The sequence below is a fragment of the Elephas maximus genome, chromosome 14 (genome assembly GCF_024166365.1).
Source record: "Elephas maximus indicus isolate mEleMax1 chromosome 14, mEleMax1 primary haplotype, whole genome shotgun sequence".
Lineage (NCBI taxonomy): Eukaryota > Metazoa > Chordata > Mammalia > Proboscidea > Elephantidae > Elephas > Elephas maximus.
This window is the reverse complement of record NC_064832.1, coordinates 39,908,626-39,926,417: the sequence shown is the minus strand read 5'-3', so window position 1 is coordinate 39,926,417 and position 17,792 is coordinate 39,908,626. Positions and strand designations below refer to the sequence as shown.

At 47.2% G+C, this 17,792-nt stretch overlaps 1 protein-coding gene across 2 annotated transcripts; it reads left to right on the top strand.

Moving 5' to 3' along the window:
• Positions 1 to 3,632: 3,632 nt before the first annotated feature.
• RGCC (regulator of cell cycle) lies at positions 3,633 to 16,824 on the top strand. Of its 2 annotated transcripts, XM_049853137.1 has the most exons (5): positions 3,633 to 3,858; positions 4,394 to 4,579; positions 11,999 to 12,106; positions 14,825 to 14,887; positions 16,405 to 16,824. In XM_049853137.1, exons 1-5 carry the CDS (start codon positions 3,810 to 3,812, stop codon positions 16,410 to 16,412), a joined length of 414 nt encoding a protein of 137 aa, XP_049709094.1. In that variant the 5' UTR covers positions 3,633 to 3,809; the 3' UTR covers positions 16,413 to 16,824. The 2 variants fall into 2 exon arrangements, with proteins under 2 accessions (XP_049709094.1, XP_049709093.1); XM_049853136.1 differs by lacking the exon at positions 3,633 to 3,858 and having other exon boundaries at positions 3,865 to 4,579.
• Positions 16,825 to 17,792: the final 968 nt, after the last annotated feature.

The window sequence follows — 17,792 nt, the reverse complement described above, 5'->3', positions numbered from 1 at the left end:
ATCGGGAATCCCGGATTCTACTATCCTTTTGCTCTCATCCTCAGTAAGAGGCTTCCACCTCATGGTGAGATATTTAGCATCATGCCTGCCTTTCACCCAACAGGAAGAAGCAAGGGCAAGGATAACTGCCACCTTTCCTTAAAGATGCTTTCCAGAGGTTTCACAGGATACCTCGGCCTACATCCTACTGTCTAGTATTTAGTTACATGACCACTCCTAACTCCAGGTGAGGCTGGGGAATGTAGTCTTTATTCCAAGAATCTATAGGACCACATATTTATTAATAAATAGGAAGAAGAGATCTAATATTAAGAAACAACCAGAATTTTCTCCCGCAGGGTGTCTGCAGAGCAATACCAGGGAGAGGAGTCCTATAGGTGATTGGATACAAGCAACTTGAAGGAAGAAGTCAGGCGTGGAAATAAAGATTTGGAAGCTATAAAATGTTACTTAAAATCTTGGGAGAAGATGAGCTGGCCCAGGAAGAGTGTAGAATAAGAATAAGAAGAAGCAGACTTGCAGGGAACCACAGAGTTTAATGATTAGACAGAGAGGAGGATTCAGCATAGGCCAGAGAAGAAACGATGAATTAGCTAGATGGATAATCAGGACAAGTTTCAAGGAGAGAGTGGTCAACGATGTACAGGGGGACAGAGATGCCAATTAAGACAAAGAGTTGATCTTTTAAAAGGTAAAAACTTGTAATTATCCTGTTTCAAAATCATAAGCTACCTCATGTCATTTTCTGGAAGAAGACCTGTGTGACAGGTGACCTAGAGTAAACACGTTATGGTTAATGTAGGCTCGAGGTCAGTAAAAGACACAGCCCCCCACACCTCCCCAGTAAGGGACAAGGTCACACCTGAACAGTGAGCTATGCCATAACATGGATGAATCTCATGGACATTATGTTAAGCAGAAGGAGCCAGACAGAAAAGAAAACACACAGTATGGTTTTGTTTAAGGAGTTCTAAAATAGGCAGAACGAATCCATGGTGACAGAATTCAGAATAAAGATTACTTGTGGGGTGGTATAGGAGCCCTAGCACTGAATTGGTTAAGAGGTAGTTTGCTAATCAAAAGGTCGGCAGTTCGAATCCACCAGCTGCTTCTTGGAAACCCCATGGGGCAGTTTTACTCTGTCCTACAGTGTTGTTATGAGTCGGAATCGACTGGAAGGCAATTCGTTTGGCTTTTTGGTATGGGGTAGTATAAGGAGCCCTGGTAGTACAGTGGTTAAGCACTCTGCTAACTGAAAGGTCATCGGTTCGAACCTACTAGCCACTCCATGGGAGAAAGATGTGGCAGCCCACTTCCAAAAATATTTACAACCTTGGAAACCCTATGGGGCAGTTCTACTCTGTCCTGCAGGGTCGCTATAATTTGGAATTGACTCAATGGCAACTGGTATGGGGTGGTATTACGTAGGTTCAGGGCATAGGAAAGTGGCACAGGGACCCTTCTGGGGTGATGGACTATATCTTAAGTTGGATGATAGTTACACAGCTGTATGAATATGTAAATGTTGATCAAACTGTACACTCAAGACGTGTGTACTTTATGTAAGTTATACTTTAAAAACTATGCAAAGCAAAAACGACAAAATGTATGAATTCTGGATGGTGGGTACACAGAGTGTTTTGACCTAATTCTCTATAAAACCAAAACCAAACTAGTTGTTGTCAAATTGATTCCAATTCATGGCACGACCACGTGTGCAGAGTAGAACTGCTCCACAGAGTTCTCAAGGCTGCCGCTGGCATTTTCGAAGCAGATTGTCAGGCCTGTTTTCCGAAGTGCCTCTGGGTGGGTTCAAACCCCCAACCTTTTGGTTAGTAGTTGAGAGCTTAAATGTTTGTGCCACTCCGAACCAAAAACAAAAAACAAAAAAAACCCACTGCCGTTGAGTTGATTGTGACTCACAGTGACCCTCCCAGGAAGTCCCAATTCTCTATACTTTCCTATATATTTTAAAATATATATATTTACAATTAGGAAAGAGTGAAAGCAGCAGTCTTCCATGACCAAAGTGAAACCCATCCCAAAGGAGGTGACAGAGGAGTTGGGGCCACTTGCCCAGCCATCTTCTCCTGTCCTCACCCCTTAGGTGGGTTCCTTTACAATGAGGTGCAGATAACAGCAAACAACCAATCAAAATGTTCACCTCTTCTGGATGGGGCAAGGATATTTTCTTTGTCACTCGGTAAATTGTCTGCTAAAAAGTGGGCTGTTTTGTTAGCTTCCTTGAAGACCAGCTGGAGTGATTCTTTAAAGTGAGAGTGGCCCTGAGTCATCACTGAAGAGCCTGGCTGGGGTGTGCGCCATGCTGGGGGAGCTGCATTTGGAAGAGGGCTCTGTGAGCTCCAGGTATCCTAGTGGGGACTACCGGCAAGTTAAAGAGAATGATGGAGGTAGGGAGGGAAAAAGAATTTAAAGGGAAGGGGTGTAGGCCAAAGAGGAAGGAAATAGAGAAAATGAAAGATGCAGGCGGCCTTGCCCCATTCCTTCAACAGCCTCCTGCTAAGGTCTGCTCCCTCAGTTCTCCACCTCATACGTCGTCGAGGTGTCACACTGTGTAGAGGGAGGGAGGGTGTGGTGAAGCCGAAAGTGACTCTAAAACCAAGCCAACCGGTCTTTCCGTCACTACGCGACTGACAGACTCTGAGCCTCAGTTTCCTCACCTTCTGAAGGCAGTCTGCTGGTCAGAGACCCTCATGGCGCTGTTCCACGGAACTTTTTTTGCGACGATGACTGTTGAGCACTTGAAATGTGGCTCGTGCCACTGAGGGACTGGATTTTTAACTTTTATTCAAGTTTAATTGCTTTAAATTTAAGTAATCACACGTGATTAGGGCCAGGGCGTTCTCCTGGCTCGGCGGAGGGGAGTTATTCATGGTCACTGGGCACTCGCGCCAGGCCGCCTGGCTGTGTGGACCCGGTTTAATGCGCTGCATCTACACAGCAATTTTTTCCACTAATAAACTGGTCCTGTATGAGGCCGGGAGTGGCCGGAGCGCCCAGGACTGTAGTTCAGGCCCCTGAGTTCGGGATGGGAGCACTTAAGAGTCCTAAACTCGCTGATTTCACCATCGAGTTCTCTCCCTCTACCCCTGTGCGCCATCCTCACTACTCCGTGCGCCCACAATCCTGTAAATCTGGGGGAAATAGGGCTGCGGGGACGCGAAGGGAACACCGACGAGGGTGCATCCACGTGTCCGACACCGGCTGGGCCTTCCACAGCGCCAGCTGCTTTATTTCTCGCAGCAACTCCAGGAGGCTCGGCATTTTCATGTCCATTTCACTGATGAAAAAACCGAGGCTCGCGGAGATGAAGCCACACATTGGTACGCCGCGCAGCCGGAGCCGAGCCGTAAACTCTTAGACGCTCCGGTGGCGCCAAATCGTGGCCAAGACACTTGGGTGGGTGGCGTTGCCAGGGCGCGCGGAGAAAGCGGCGGGTAAATATTTGGGGCTGTAACCTGGGCTGTGGCGACTCTTCGTCACTGCGGTTCCCCGGCTGGCGCGTGGCGGGGGCGGGGCCTCGGGGACAGGGGCGTCCCCGGCTCCTGCAGCCCTGCCCGGCCCCGCCCCGGCCCGCCGTGCCGCTCTATAAGACGGCGGGGTTGGAGGGTGGCCGGCGGCTAAAGCAGCGGCGCGCGGACCCAGCTGCGGACGGCGCGGGCACTCAGGGCGCAGCGGAGCGGAGAGGGAGCAGGAACCCGGAGCAGCCGGCCTCAACCCGAGCGGTGGCCCGCCCCCGCCGGCACCTTGCAGGACCGTCCGCCACGCGCGCCGGGCCGAGCCGCCCCATGAAGCCGCCCACAGCGCAGGGCAGCCCCGCGGCCGCCGCGGCCGCAGGTGAGTGCGGGGATCTGGGGTCTCCGAAAGCCCCGGCAGCACGGGTGAGGGGCGACGTGGGACGAGAGAAGAGGGAGCCCGTGCCGTCCCTTTACCCCCCAATTCTCACCGCCGGGACCCTGAACCCGGGTGGCCCCGCGTTGGCGGGTTCAGTCCCCCTCCCATCCCACCGAGTCTGGGGCCTCATCCCAACACGTAACCGGAGCACCCTGACTCAGTCTGCCCACCGCCGCCGCCGATTCGCACGCGCCCCCGGGGGAGTGAGCGTGGGGACAAGTACCCGACACGCGTGGGGAAGTGTTTGGCTGTGTCAGCGGGGTGACCTTTGGACGGCCACTTCACTGGGCTCAGTTTTCTTATTTGTAGCATGGGTATGATAATAGAACGCAATTCAGGGAGTGGTTGAGATGAAAACATAACCGGCGGCTACAGCGTGGCTGTTTCTTGGCCGACGCATAGTAAATGTCAGTAATCCTGGCAATGGTGGCGGCCCCCTCCGCTTCCCCTTACCTGAGCCCACCGTCCCGGTCCCCAGCCCCGGCCTTGGACTCGGCGGCCGCCGCGGACCTCACAGACGCACTCTGCGAGTTTGACGCGGTGCTGGCTGACTTCGCGTCGCCCTTCCACGAGCGCCACTTCCACTACGAGGAGCACCTGGAGCGCATGAAGCGGCGCAGCAGCGCCAGCGTCAGCGACAGCAGCGGCTTCAGCGACTCCGAGAGTAAGTACGGGCCCTGTCCACATGGTGCTCAGATTCCCAGCCCACTAACGAGCCCTCCGGCCTCGGGCCTCAGTTTGCTTATCTGCAGACGGAGTGGTGCGACCCAGCAGGGTAAGCCCTGAGGTTCAGCGCAGTATCCACGACTGGAATACCCTGGGTTGCAGGGCCAGCCCCGGCAGGGCCCTGAGGGTAGCCATGGGAAGGCTCTAGAAGGGTAAGTCGGTCTACCTGCCGCGTGCAGGTGTCAGGCTTGAAGGTTTAAGCAGCTTGTCCGACTACAGCCAGATGGGACTCCTAGGGGCCCAAGGCAGGCCGTCCACAGTCTCCTTTCCTCACCACCTCTCCTGTCAGCTTTTCAGCAATAACTTAGGAGAAGGTGTGGGGTAAGTAGCACAGGAATTGGAGGGGGGAGGGAGGGACGCCATGGCAGGGCCCAATACCCAGACGTTTGTGAAACCAGAAAAGGTTTCATAAACTGCTCTTCTTGGAATTTTTGAAATAGCTTCTTGCACTTCTCCTGGCCCTGAGCTCTCAGACTTGCTGTTCCATTGCATACAGCTTTGAAGGGATTGCTGGTGCTGCTGAGTTCAAGTATTTTAGAGGGTGTCACTCTCCCTTCTGTTGACTCACCACAGGAACTGCTGCCTGTGACCTCTGCCCAAGCTGGAGGGGGAGCCTGAGAGCAGATGGGCGGAGGGGGGGTGGCCTCCTGGTGACTTTTCTCATAATTAAGACTACCCCTGGGGTCTCTGCCCTAAACAGCGTTTAAGAAAAGAGACGTAGTTGTCCAGGAACTCAAAGTTCCTGTAAGGATTGTGGATATATATACCTGCTTGGGTGTCAAACAGCGAATTTGGTAACTTTTCAATATTCTATGGTCCTTGCTTTTCAAATCCTGGATTACTTCTTATTTTGTAAAGAGCATATTAAGCTCTTCTGGGTTATTCTTGAGGCTTTAATCCCTAGATGGGTTCCAAGCATGAATGTCCCTCCCTGGGCTGCCCTTGACTCTGGAAGTATTCCTGGGTGGTGCAAACGGTCTATGTGCTTGGTTGCTGAGAGTTTGGAAGTTCAAGTCCATCCAGAGGCCTGGTGATCTACTTCTGAAAAATCAGCCATTGAAAATTCTATGGAGCACAGCTCTGCTCTGACACATGTGGAGTCCCCATGAGTTGGAGTCTACTCCATGACATCTGGTTAACTGGGTCCTTTTGATTCTCTTCTTTTGAAACCTGGAGCTCTTTCTTGTTCTTAGACTTGAACATGAACTATCCTTCTGAAAAGGGATAAAGGGCACTTGCCACCCTGCACAGAGTTTGAGTCAGAAATTTGAGTATCCTTGGCAGCTCTGCCCGAGGGTTAGACCAAATTGCAGCTTTTGAGGTGAAAGGGAATGGAGTCATTGCTGTTAATTTTCTGTTTTGAATTTTTGGGCTTGGCTGTTAATGACCAGACCACTTATTAAATCCTTCACACTAATTTAGTTTTTCAATTTGCTTTCAAAGGGAAGTCTTAGAGTTTTAAAAATTTGTCTCAGTATCTGTGGCCAAACTTAAAATGTTTCCTTCTACTGGGGCATGGAACAAGTTATTCATAAAATCCAGATTCTCTCCCACACAGGAAAGAAAGCTGGGGCAGTCTGTCCAGTGCTGCTCAGTTGCAAAGAACAGCTTCTTTCTAAGCCACAGCCACATTCAGCTAGAATACAGCGTGAGTTTGCCCATTCGTGGATGGTGGCTACTTCACTGGGTGGGATTTCAGATCTGAGGTCCTTTTTTAGTGTCCTAAAGAGAAGGCACTAGAAACACATTCTTAACAGTTCGCGGGGAGATGTTTACAATGGTTTTTTTTTTTTTGCGTGTGGTTTTTTCACGGGGTATGGGTGTGTATTTTGCTTTCTGTTTTTATTAACTGCTAAGTGGGTTAACTTTATACCTTGGTTTGGTCGGTAGGTAAGTAATAGGACTGGTCAAGGTATAAAGAAGGCTCAGGTGACATTAAGAAAACAAAGCAGTTGCCGTAGAGTTGCCTCCGACTCATGGGGACCCGTATATGTCAGAGTGGAACTGTGCTCCATAGGGTTTTCAGAAGTAGGTCACCAGGCCTTTCTTCTGAGGCACCTCTGGGTGGACTTGAACCTGCACCCAGTTAGTTAGCAGTAGAGCATGTTAATTGTTTGCACCACCCAGGGACTCCCAGATGACATTACTCTTTGCTATAAATGTGTTGTTTGTCCCCCACAAGACTGGTTAGAAATAGTTTTGGCAAGCGCTGTGTGTTTCTAAATAGTAATTTCTTAAGTAAGCATAATGTGTATCTTAATTGCTGCCAAGAAGTAAGCACAGACATTTGTTATATTCATTTGTCTGTTTAATGCTATTCTGTGGAAGACAGGTAGATTCTACTGAATGTAGCTCCCCGAAAGGAAGACACGCCAGGATAATGATAATTCAGTGGCTCACTTTTACCAAGCCCTTGCCATGATTACTGTTATTATTATTAGCTTTTGCTATTGCTGATCTCTTTGCTATGCTTTCTGTGTGTTGTATGATCTCTACCACAACCCAGGAGGTAGGCACTGTTAGCGCCACTTTTTCTGATAAAATAGTGCAACCTCATAGGCCCTCTCTCTAAGAACTTGCTCTGTCACCAGAGGTTGATGGCAGGGACAGGAACCGGGTCCTCAGAAATAGACTGAGGTCCCATTAGACCCAGACCATGTGTCTGTTTACCAATGGTGGTTGTGTTTGGATGGTGTTCCTCAAGATGGAAGTGGTCATCTGTCAGGGTCTGTTTTCAGCTGTTTCCTGGGGACCGGTGACAGGTATACCAGTGGCTAGTCTGGGCTACGAGCCACTGAGAATAGAAGTCAAGTCTGTTCAAGCTGTGGGAGACTGAGACCAGTTAGAAGGCCCTAGGATGCTCTGGAATTCCAAGTGGGTGACAAGTCTCACTTTGATAGATGCCTAGCAAGGTGTCCAGAGGGACTGAACAGTCCCAAAGGGCAGCTGGGGTAGCCGGGGTGAAACGGAAGTGGGACTCTTTCTTATTCTATCCCACTTTCAGTCAGGCTGTCAGCATTTATATTTTGAGGAGGAGAGCCCCCCTCCCCAATTCCTTGTGGCAAAAAGGAAACAGACCCAAGGCTTTCTTTTTCTCAGTTAATTACTATAGTTTGCTTGCTTTGGATGTGTGGGGTTCTATATTTACCAGAGCTCTGGCAAGGTTTACTGTCTGTGGTTTTTCCTCCCACTGGAGTAGCCAACGTCAGACCTAACCTTATATCACCTTTCTCCCCACCCCCTAAATTAAAAAAGCATACCTACTTTTAAAACAAGCTTTTATTTTTGTAACTGAGTTTCTCAAGCTCTGCTGATGCTCCAGAAGCTAGATGCCTGTATATTTAATATGCTTACATTTCTTCGAATGGTGTCTTAGATAACTTGGTCTCTGAGTTTGAAGTTCCTGGCTTGGGTACACTAATTTGACTTAACAAAGACATTTCTAATGAGGCTTTGAGATGCTTGTGAGTTGGGGCTGCAGAACTGACTGAAGTAGATGTTGTAAGGGCCTAAAATACCCAGCCTGCCAATGTTCCCCAAATCATGACCGTTATGAATCCTGTAAGCCCCTCTCAATAGTAGGACCTGATACCTGAGTGGAGCAATACATTAATTTGCTATCAGCCAGTGACACCTTGTTGTCATTTTATCAGACTGTTATCACTGGCTGTTATTTTGCAAGGAACAGAGTTCCAGGGGGAGTAAAAAGAACAGGAAGTCAGGCTCTGTGTAGCTTTTACTCTACCACATCCCTAGCCTGGCATCTTGTTTATTATAAGAGCTTAATAAAAGTCTGTGCAATGAAATTTTATCAGGTAAGGAAGGGGTAAAAAGAAGTGTAGAGCTTGGGAGGTTCTGATGATAAACTTCTCTTAAAGAATTTGCCTTTTTCTGAAGTAGAGAAGGAAGCCAGGACCCAGAATCTTGCTTCTTTTTATTCTCTGTGATGGCATTTTCTGTCCTGGGCATTCAGTTCTCCATTTTGCCAGGAACTTCAGGATAAAATAATTAAAACCATAGGTACCAGATATGAGCACCCAGGCTATTATTACCTTTTGCCAAAGAAGAAACTGAGGCTCCGAGGTGAGTGGCATGCACAGGGTCACCCAGCTTTCACATGGTCTCATATGATGCGTGTCCTCGCCACAGCGGCGGCTTCTGCTGGGCCCATATCACTCTGGGGGCTCTTCAAGCAGCTCTCTTTATCTGTGTTGTGTATGTGTAGAATATTACCCAAGGATGGAATTGAACTGTGGGCAGCTTTGGCTCAAGCACTGGGAATGTCCTCTTGGGGGCTGGAAATTTTGGAGCCTGCAGTCAGGTCTGGCCCAGATTGTGTGCTGGACCCCATGGAAAAAGGGGGTTAGAGTGCGACAATAAGCCAGTGTATGAACGTGTGTGTGTGGGGTCGGGGTGTGGGAGTGAACATATGCCATGTTGACCTGCCTCTGTGTGCGTGTGTGTTTATATGTAGATGTTGTAACTGGTATTTTTTTTTTCTTCCTCTCCCTCATTGTAGGAGTAGCCTGAGTTCATTAGCAGTAGGAGGCAACTTCCGATCGTTTTAATAGTTTGCAAATGAATTTACCATTTTGTCTGCATATTTTCTGAATTTGAGGAAAGTACTTGCATCAGAAAGGTATTTAGCATATACACCAGGCTCTAACAAGGAAAAATAAGCTGTGATGATGTGCAGGTACTAGGCTTATTCTATACTGTGTGCCCCCAAACCACCTGAGTTGCCTTAAGCTTTTCCTGAAAACACAGTAGCTTTTGGTCTACTTGACCCTGAGGAAGTCTAATTGTGATTTTTTTTTATTCCTTCATCTTCCAAAGGGTGAGTAGATATGGACATAAAACCTCTGGAGAAGGCGGACAGGATAGAGTTGAAGACCAAAGTCATGGGAAGAACCTGTGGTGCAGGGGTGGGATGCTCTTAGAGTAAGGCGTGCTGTGATACCGGCTTTTAAGGACAGGCTGCTTTTGGCAGATAGAGACCTGAGGCGTGGTCACTGTGACCGGTGCCAATAAGTCTCTGGGCCTGGCACCCTGTGTACCAGACATGGGGCTGATGCTCTTGGTGTCCTTCAGAGCCAAAGATAATATTCCAAGGGTCTTGTATTCCTTCCTTCTGGCTCAGGAGTCTGAGTCCCAGTACCCCATGTGAATTTCCTGCCCATAAGTCTGACATCATCTTATCCCAACACATTTCCCAGGTTAGATTAATGGCACTTCTGGCTAGTGCATGGTGACAGTCATGCCCTACTGTAGGTCTGGACGTGACCACTTCCTGTGTGCAGGGAAAGGCTTTCCCTTGAGAAAATCCAGACTGCTCTAGAGGTGGGCTCAGCTGTTAAATCAAGCAGAAAAGGGTTTCCCAAATTAGGTACCACAGAGTACAAGTGTCCTGAGAAATACTAGCAGGGTGCCACATCAAAAAAAAAAAAAAAGTATCCCATGGTTAAGTAAACTTGGGACATAAGGCTAAACTGGCTTCTTTATTACAAGACCTCAGGGACATTAAAGTGGGAATACACAATGGGAATCTCCAAGAAGGAGTATAGTGTGAAAACCATGACAAAGACTCCCTTGAGCAGGCAGGGAGGATTAAGTCATGGTCCAACTTGGTGCTTGCGTTTGGGTGAGTTAAGAAGGCAAAAGGGACGTTTTTCATGAAAGGTGATCCCAAACCAATCCCAATCAGCCAAGCATTTGTTTTACCTACTCAGTGGGCTCCCGCATGTTGGCAGAGGAGGCTGGTCTGGTCACGATGATCCCAGCATACCCTGCTTGTTTTAGGAAACCAAGGGCCTTTGGTGTTTCTCAAACTTATTTGATCACAGAGGTCTTTTCAAGGGATGAGTGTTTGGAGTGCTGGCTCAAAGTTTTGGATCTCAGTAGGTTTTCATCATCAAAGCCCTGAAAAATGATTGTGGACTTTTGTCCTGTTAAGTTACCTAGGCTGGACCTCTGAAGGCAGAGAGGATTGAGAGGGTTGGCCAGCAAGGAAGGGTCTTCTGGGCATGTTTGGAAAGTAGAGGAGATGGACCAGTAGGCAAGGAAGACAAGATGGCAGCTGAGGAGACCACCTGGTCAGGAGAAGGTGGGGGGAAATGACACCAGCCTGTTAGGGCTGAAGCTGCATTCTCTTGGGACCAGAAACTTCTGCTTCTCAAGAAACCCTAGTTCTTTTTAAACTGTGCCTATCTTTTGTAACTTAGTCAAGTTCATTTTGCATTAAGAGGACTAAAGAAAACGTTTTTTGCCCCTTCCTGAGCTGGAGGTAATTGAATTATAGTGAGAGAATCCCAGAAAGGAGTGGGGGCCAGGTCAGGCCCACATTATTCAGCTGTCTTTTCTCACCTGAGGAGCCTTTCCGGTGCTCATGACAGCCTTGGCTGGCATTGTGTTTTTTTTTTCCACCAGGAAGGCTGTTCCCTCACGATCTCAGTAGCCACATCCTGCTTCCGCTGTCTGTTCTGCCTTTGAGCCCTTTGAGTCCGTGCCACTCAGGCAACCACTTCTTTCTGTGTCACGGATGCACAGCTGGTGGGTGGGCTCCCTCCCCCGTGGCAGGACTTAGAGAAATAGAATCCCAGAACTTCAGAGCTGAGAGGTACTATACGGGTTATTTAAGCTGATGAGGCCACTGATTGACTTCCTCAAAGGCACCCAAGCACCAAGTAGCTGAGCTGGTTCTCTTGATTCTCAACCCAGTCCTGTTTCTGGAACTTTCCATTGCTGTTGCACCGGTTTCCAGGGTTGTGTGAAAATGGGGGTAGCCACAAAACCACTTGAAGTGTCTGTAATATGCTGAACTTCCAGGATAAGAAATACTAGTCTTTGACCCTCTGGCTTACCCCGAGAATATAGGCTTAGGGTTCAGTGTGTTGCAAAAAGCATGACAAAGAATCCCTTGAGCAGACAGGGAGGATTGAGTCATGGGATCCAACTTTGTACTTGTATTTTGGGGAGTTCAGAGGGCAGAAGGGACATTTTTCATGTCTAAGATTCCAAACCAATCTCAATCAGCCAAGCATTGGTTTACCTGCTCATTGGGCTCCCTATTGTTGGCAGAGGAGGCTGGTCTGGTCACAGTGATCCCAGCACGCCCTGCTTGTTTTAGGGAACCAGCAACCTTTGGTGTGCCCAGCTGGAGACCCACACACTGACACACATACTCATGCACACTCGCCTGCCTCAAATCACTTTGGGGCATAAATACGAAATCTGGCAGTCAACCTGTTTCCTTTGCTGTAGGTTTACTATGTTGGCTTCCTTTGGAGATGAACTGTTGGTTCTCAATAAACTGTAGAATGAAAACCTTTTCTAACGAGTACGTTTTCTTTCCTGAAAGGCGCAGATTCGCTCTACAGGAACAGCTTCAGCTTCAGTGACGAGAAGCTGAATTCTCCGACAGACTCTGGCCCAGCCCTGCTCTCTCCCTCCGTCACTCCTCGGAAAGGTGAGCTTGTTAGGGGAGTGGAGGCTCTTTGGCTTTTTGATTCCCCTCCCCTTCTCAATCCCTTTTCTCTTCCCCTTGTCTCTAACCAAGCTTTCCCACATGTGCAAAACAAATAGATAAGGCCAGTATTTTAGTACGAGGAGCTCCTGGGAGATGCCAAATGCTTAATGTGCTCAGCTGCTAGCCAGAAAGTTGACAGTGTGAGTCCACCCGGAGGCTCCTCTGATGGAAGAAGGCCTGACAATCTACTTCTGAAAAATCAGTCTTGAAAATTCTATAGAACCCAATCCTACCCTGACGCACTTGGGGTCAACACGAGTCGGAAAAAAATTGACAGCAAACTGGAATATCTCAGTGTAGTACAATGTGAAGTGGAATCTGTTATTTCTCGGGATTTTGATCTGTGTGACAATGAAATCAGATGACTTGGGGCAGAAAACTCTAATTCACAGGGAGACAGAAAACCAGTCGACTCCAGACTCGGTTCTTTCCCATGTGGCATAATCAGGACCGTGTGTGCTTCTTGTGTCTCCTCCCAGGCTGGTTACCCAAAAAATCCCAAACTCTTTGCCGTGAAGTTCAATCCAACTCGTAGCAACCCTATAGGACAGAGTAGAGCTGCCCCATAGGGTTTCCAAGGAGCACCTGGTGGATTTGAACTGCTGACCTTTTGGTTAGCAGCTAAACTCTGAACCACTGTGCCGCCGGGGTTTCCCTAGGCTGGTTCATTCTAGAATTTAACACCCAGCGGTTGGACTTTGTAGAAGGGTAGGACGACTTTTATTGCATTAACTATTTAGTCCATGTTTTCGTATCGCCAACTTAGCAACTAAATGGGGTCTTTCTTATTAGACAAGAGATGATATAACATGATTCAAAATAGCCCGACTCCACTGTGGTATTTATAGACCTAAAATTTTTTAAAGATGCATGAGCAGTTTCTTATTCTTTGGAACTAGTAGGGTGTCTCTAGCTAGAGAGCTGAATGTTCTGTTATATTGGACAAGTGCCCTTTTGAAAACAAAAGGATTTTTTTTTTCCGCAAGAAAAGCTACACTTGCTGAAAATAGGTGCAGAATGCAATAAAAATGGAGCACAGCTTAAAAAAAAAGAGTTCATTACTTTTCTTACTCTGGCATTCAGTTAGAATGTCACTCTTTTTCAAAAGAGGCATTTTTAAATTCTCTCCTCAGCCCAGCAGCGTTAGCAGCCACTGGGGACTCTGCCACTACTCAGTCTTCAGTCCATAATGGGTCTGTTGAATTCAGAGAGACAGGGCAGTCTAGAAAGTGGCTTAAAACGTGTCCAGATTTGCTACCTGATCCTCAAGAGGTAGAAATTAAAGAAGGAAAAAAAAGCCCTAATGGCAAATGGACTTTAAAAGCCAAGAACAATGAATCACTTGTAGCTAGCAGGGTAAATTAATAAAAATAGCCAGTAATGCGTTTCAGGAGGAGCACTGGTGGCACAGTGGTTCTTAAGCGCTCAGCTGGTAATCAAAAGGTCGGTGGTTCGAACCCACCCAGCCGCTCCACAGGAGAAAGATGTGTCAGTCTGCTTTGGTAAAGATTACAGCCTTGGAGACTGTATGGGGCTATTGTACTCTGTCCTATAGGGTTGCTGTGCAACAGAATTGACTTGATGGCAATGGATAAATGCATTTCAGAGAAGGCAGAAATGATGAACTCTAAAGAAAAAGTATATATCTCAGTATATAAGGAGAATAAAATCAGGACAAGGGCATGTTACCGTGTGCTGGCACTTGGACATAGGGTAAAGGTGTCCTGGACCCAGAAGCCTCATGTCACACCAGGAGAGGGGTTTGCCTTCCTTGGACCATTTGCCAAGGAACAGTGGCTATTCAGCCAGTTCATACTGGAGGGATTGTGAGGGCTGTGGCATTGCCCTGGAGTGACTGCACAAAACAAGAAAGTGCCAGAAAGGAAGTGCACCAGCAGTTACAGAATCCGGGGGTCCGTTCCGCACAGTGCCATCCATGCTTAATAATGGAAATCCTACACAGTCAAAAAACCAAAGTCTTTACCACCCCTCTTCCCCCGCCACCCCGCATCCCAAACTTCTAAGGCAGCAAAGGGAGAGCCTTCTCCCAGTTGATGGGAGGTGGGGTAGGACTGAATTAAAAACCAAGAAAGAAACACTTAGGCTAGTCTTCAGGTTTCTGAGTTTACTGTAACTAAATATTGGAGGATTGGTGGGTCAGTGGTAGAACGCTGGCCTCCCATGCCCGAGACCCGGGTTTGATTCCTGGCCAATGCACCTCATGCCCAGCCACCACCCATCTGTCACTGGAGACTTACATGTTGTTGTGATGCTGAACAGATTTCAGCAGAGCTTCCAGACTAAGACAGCTAGGAAGAAAGGCCTGGCGATCTATGAAAAAATCAGCTAGTGAAAACCCTATGGATTACTATGGTCAGATCTGCAAATGATCATGGGGATGGCATGGGACCAGGCGGCATTTTGTTCTGTTGTGCGTGGGGGCTGACTCGACGGCAGCTAATAACAATAACAAATTTTGGAGCAGACACTTAGGGTTGGTGCAGGACACCCTTTGTAGAGTCTCCGAAGAGGGAGGGATGCAAAATGGCATTGCACAATTCTGAAAAACGCAGTACATGTCCGCAGAGGGGCACTCGGCCTCGGGAGTCAATAGCTGTCATTGATATGAGAAACTGAACTCCTTCTCTTGTTTTACAGCCAAACTAGGAGACACAAAAGAATTAGAAGACTTTATTGCTGATCTTGACAGAACATTAGCAAGTGAGTACATGCCTGGTGTTAAAAAATTAAACAGAAAACTAACTGACACCTCTGATAAAATGCTATAATATTTACAGGTTTGCCTGGGGCAGGAAGTTCCATCTTAAGGCTTCTTTGGGTTCAGAAACCTACCCTAGTGGCTCAGAGAAATTCTGAGATAAGTTTTCATTAAAGTAGTCCGTGTGCCTTTCCAAACAGTGAGAACAGGCTCCCAGCAAACAATGGAGTTTTGTTTGAGAAACGAAGAGAAAAGTTGTAGTGAGAGCAAGACTGGAGCTTACCATTACGATGGCCTGCCAGGCTTTTCAGAGAAGAAATTAGCTGACTGACCACACAAGCATCACGCTAACGCACCAGAGGATTCTATCGCATGAGCTAGGGTGATTTTCCCAGGTTATATCCAGGGATTGTGTTCTAGAAGGAGCCCTGGTGACGCTGTGGTTAAGCATTCAGCTGCCAGCCAAAAGGTCAGCAGTTGGAATACACCAGCTGCTCCTTGAAAACCCTATGGGGCTGTTCTGTTCTATCCTATAGGGTTGCCTGGAGTTGGAATCGACTCCACAACAATGGGTTTGTTTTTTTGTGTGTGTGTGTTCTAGAAGGATGGGTCCCAAAGCAATGATTTGACTAGGGGAGACCCTTTAACCAAAAGACCTATACCAGTTACTAAATGACCTGGATTAGTACTGAATACCTTGTTTCCCATTTGGGAATTACAGCAAAGGTACCCCACGTTGTGTGACCAAAAATGTTATCTTGGAAACTGAAGACATCAGATCATAACTGCCATAGGGCAATCTAGTCTAGTTTAGAAGAAGGAACCTTGAGAATCCATCAGTAGACCCTGTTCTGCAGGACAAGGACAAGATTGAAAGAGCCAGAAGCACCAACTCAGACTTCCAAGATGGAAGTTTCCATACTTGTACTCATTGTATGTGTGTGTTTGGGTGGGTGGGGGTACCTTGTTCATTCACAGAGTAGGCCTGGAGAATTTTGTCCCAACCCTTAATTTTCTGTGAAAGTGTTGGTTTTCTCTGGGAAGTGTTTTATGCTCTGCTCTGCTATATAGCTGGGCAAAATCTGAAAAAATTAGATCCATAGCTGGTCATTTAAAAATAACTCTGTAAAAATAAATATGAATAAATAAAAATACATTAACACTGTTGCAGGTGGATCCAGATATTAGGTAGAAAGCCCATCTCTATTTTCCTGAAGATTTTATTGCCCATTTTTTACATGCTGGACCATCCTGCATCAGAAGACTCAGGCTTGTTTTGGCAGACATCGTTGTTAATTGTAGCATGCACAGTGTGTGCTAGGCCCACGTAACGAGCTTGCCTACTTCATGGAAATTGCGGATGGCTGCCCTGTCATGCCAGTTAATCAGACATCCATTATGTGGGAAGCCTGCCATTAAATATGGTGCTTTGATGCACGTCTGAGATGGTGTGATCTGGTTAAGCATAGGATTTGTAATCTTTTGTGAATGGATAATCTTACTTACCTCCTGTTCACAGGTATGTGAACCGAGGAAAAGTTTTGGGTCCTTTTTCTCAGAAGGGAGATGCTTCAGAAAGCTCTGAGGACCCGGTCAAATCAGCTACAAGAATCTGCCACCAGGAAGGGCAGAGAGGAGGCTCACCTTCCTACCACTAGCTGTCTCAGACCCACCTGCCTTCAGGCTCATCTCTGCGCAATTTGTACAGTGAAACCGACTCTGTTTACCTGCTTGCAATGTTTTAGAAGAGACGACCCATGCTAATATCATATTTTCTCTTAAAACATGGCTTTCCTGTAATTTAAAGTGCTTTTATGAAAATATTTGTAATTAATTATATATAGTGGAAAACAGTGATATACTTTTCTCATTATAATATATTTTTGTATACAAATAAAGTTTGAACCAGAGTCCATGTTTTTGTAAGCTTTGTTTTTTTTCTTTCTCTTTCAATACACATATTTATATTCAAATAGTATTTTAATGGAAGTAACATACCTTTTGGCTTCTAGCAAGGACTCCGGGTGCTTCCTAATTGCACTAGATAACAAAGGAGCATGGGTGGTTTAGTGCTAGAATTCTCGCTTTCCATGCGGGAGACCCAGGTTTAATTCCCAGCCAGTGCGCCTCGTATGCAGCTGTCACCTGTCAGTGGAGGCTCATGTGTTGCTATGATACTGAACAGGTTTCAGTGGAGCATCCAGACTAAGAGGAACTAGGAAGAAAGGCCTGGCAATCTACTTTAGAAAACCAGCCAACAAAAACCCTATGGATCACATGGTTCCACCTACAACTGATCATGGGGATGGTGCAGGACCCAGTTGTGGGTTGGGTCGCCATGATTCAAGGCCGACTTGATGGCAGACAACAACAAATTTAAGAAAGTGTTACTTTGAAGCTCATTTGGTGCTCCAGGAAAATGCTGGGATATGGCTAATGGGACATATGAGTTTGAGAATTATGATTTTGATGAAAGTTAGGTTTCTTTTCTCTGTCCTATTTATATCTTGATACCTTTTCAGGTGCCATGAACTCTTCACTTGAATTAAGGGAAATACCAGTTGTACTTAAAATATGAAGAAAAGTTGGGGCAGCTGGAAGACTTAAAAACGCTGGTGCTTTTATAAGGTCTGTGAGCAAGGGAAGGTTTGACGGTGATGGCTCTGATGCTGATGCGGTCAGTGGAGCCAGGGGCGGAGGCTGCGCACAGAGAAACCAGTATGCTGCGCCTCTACCTGCCTTTTCTGGGGAATAGGGGGCTGTGAAGCGGTCCCTGGGTAGCCCAGAAGGTTAAGTGCTTGGCGACTAGCCGAAAGATTATTGGTTCATATCTACCCAGAGGCACCTCGGAAGACAAGCCTGGCGATCTGCTTCTGAAAGCTCAACCTTGGAAGCCCTATGGCGTAG

What these genes read in the sequence shown, in the direction of transcription:
- RGCC (XM_049853136.1), top strand. Translation starts at nt 4,321, where the DNA reads ATGTCAGTAATCCTGGCAATGGTGGCGGCCCCCTCCGCTTCCCCTTAC. An exon ending in CGGCTTCAGCGACTCCGAGA is followed by an intron (nt 4,580 to 11,998) that starts GTAAGTACGGGC and finishes CTTTCCTGAAAG; the next exon opens with GCGCAGATTCGCTCTACAGG. An exon ending in CTCCGTCACTCCTCGGAAAG is followed by an intron (nt 12,107 to 14,824) that starts GTGAGCTTGTTA and finishes CTTGTTTTACAG; the next exon opens with CCAAACTAGGAGACACAAAA.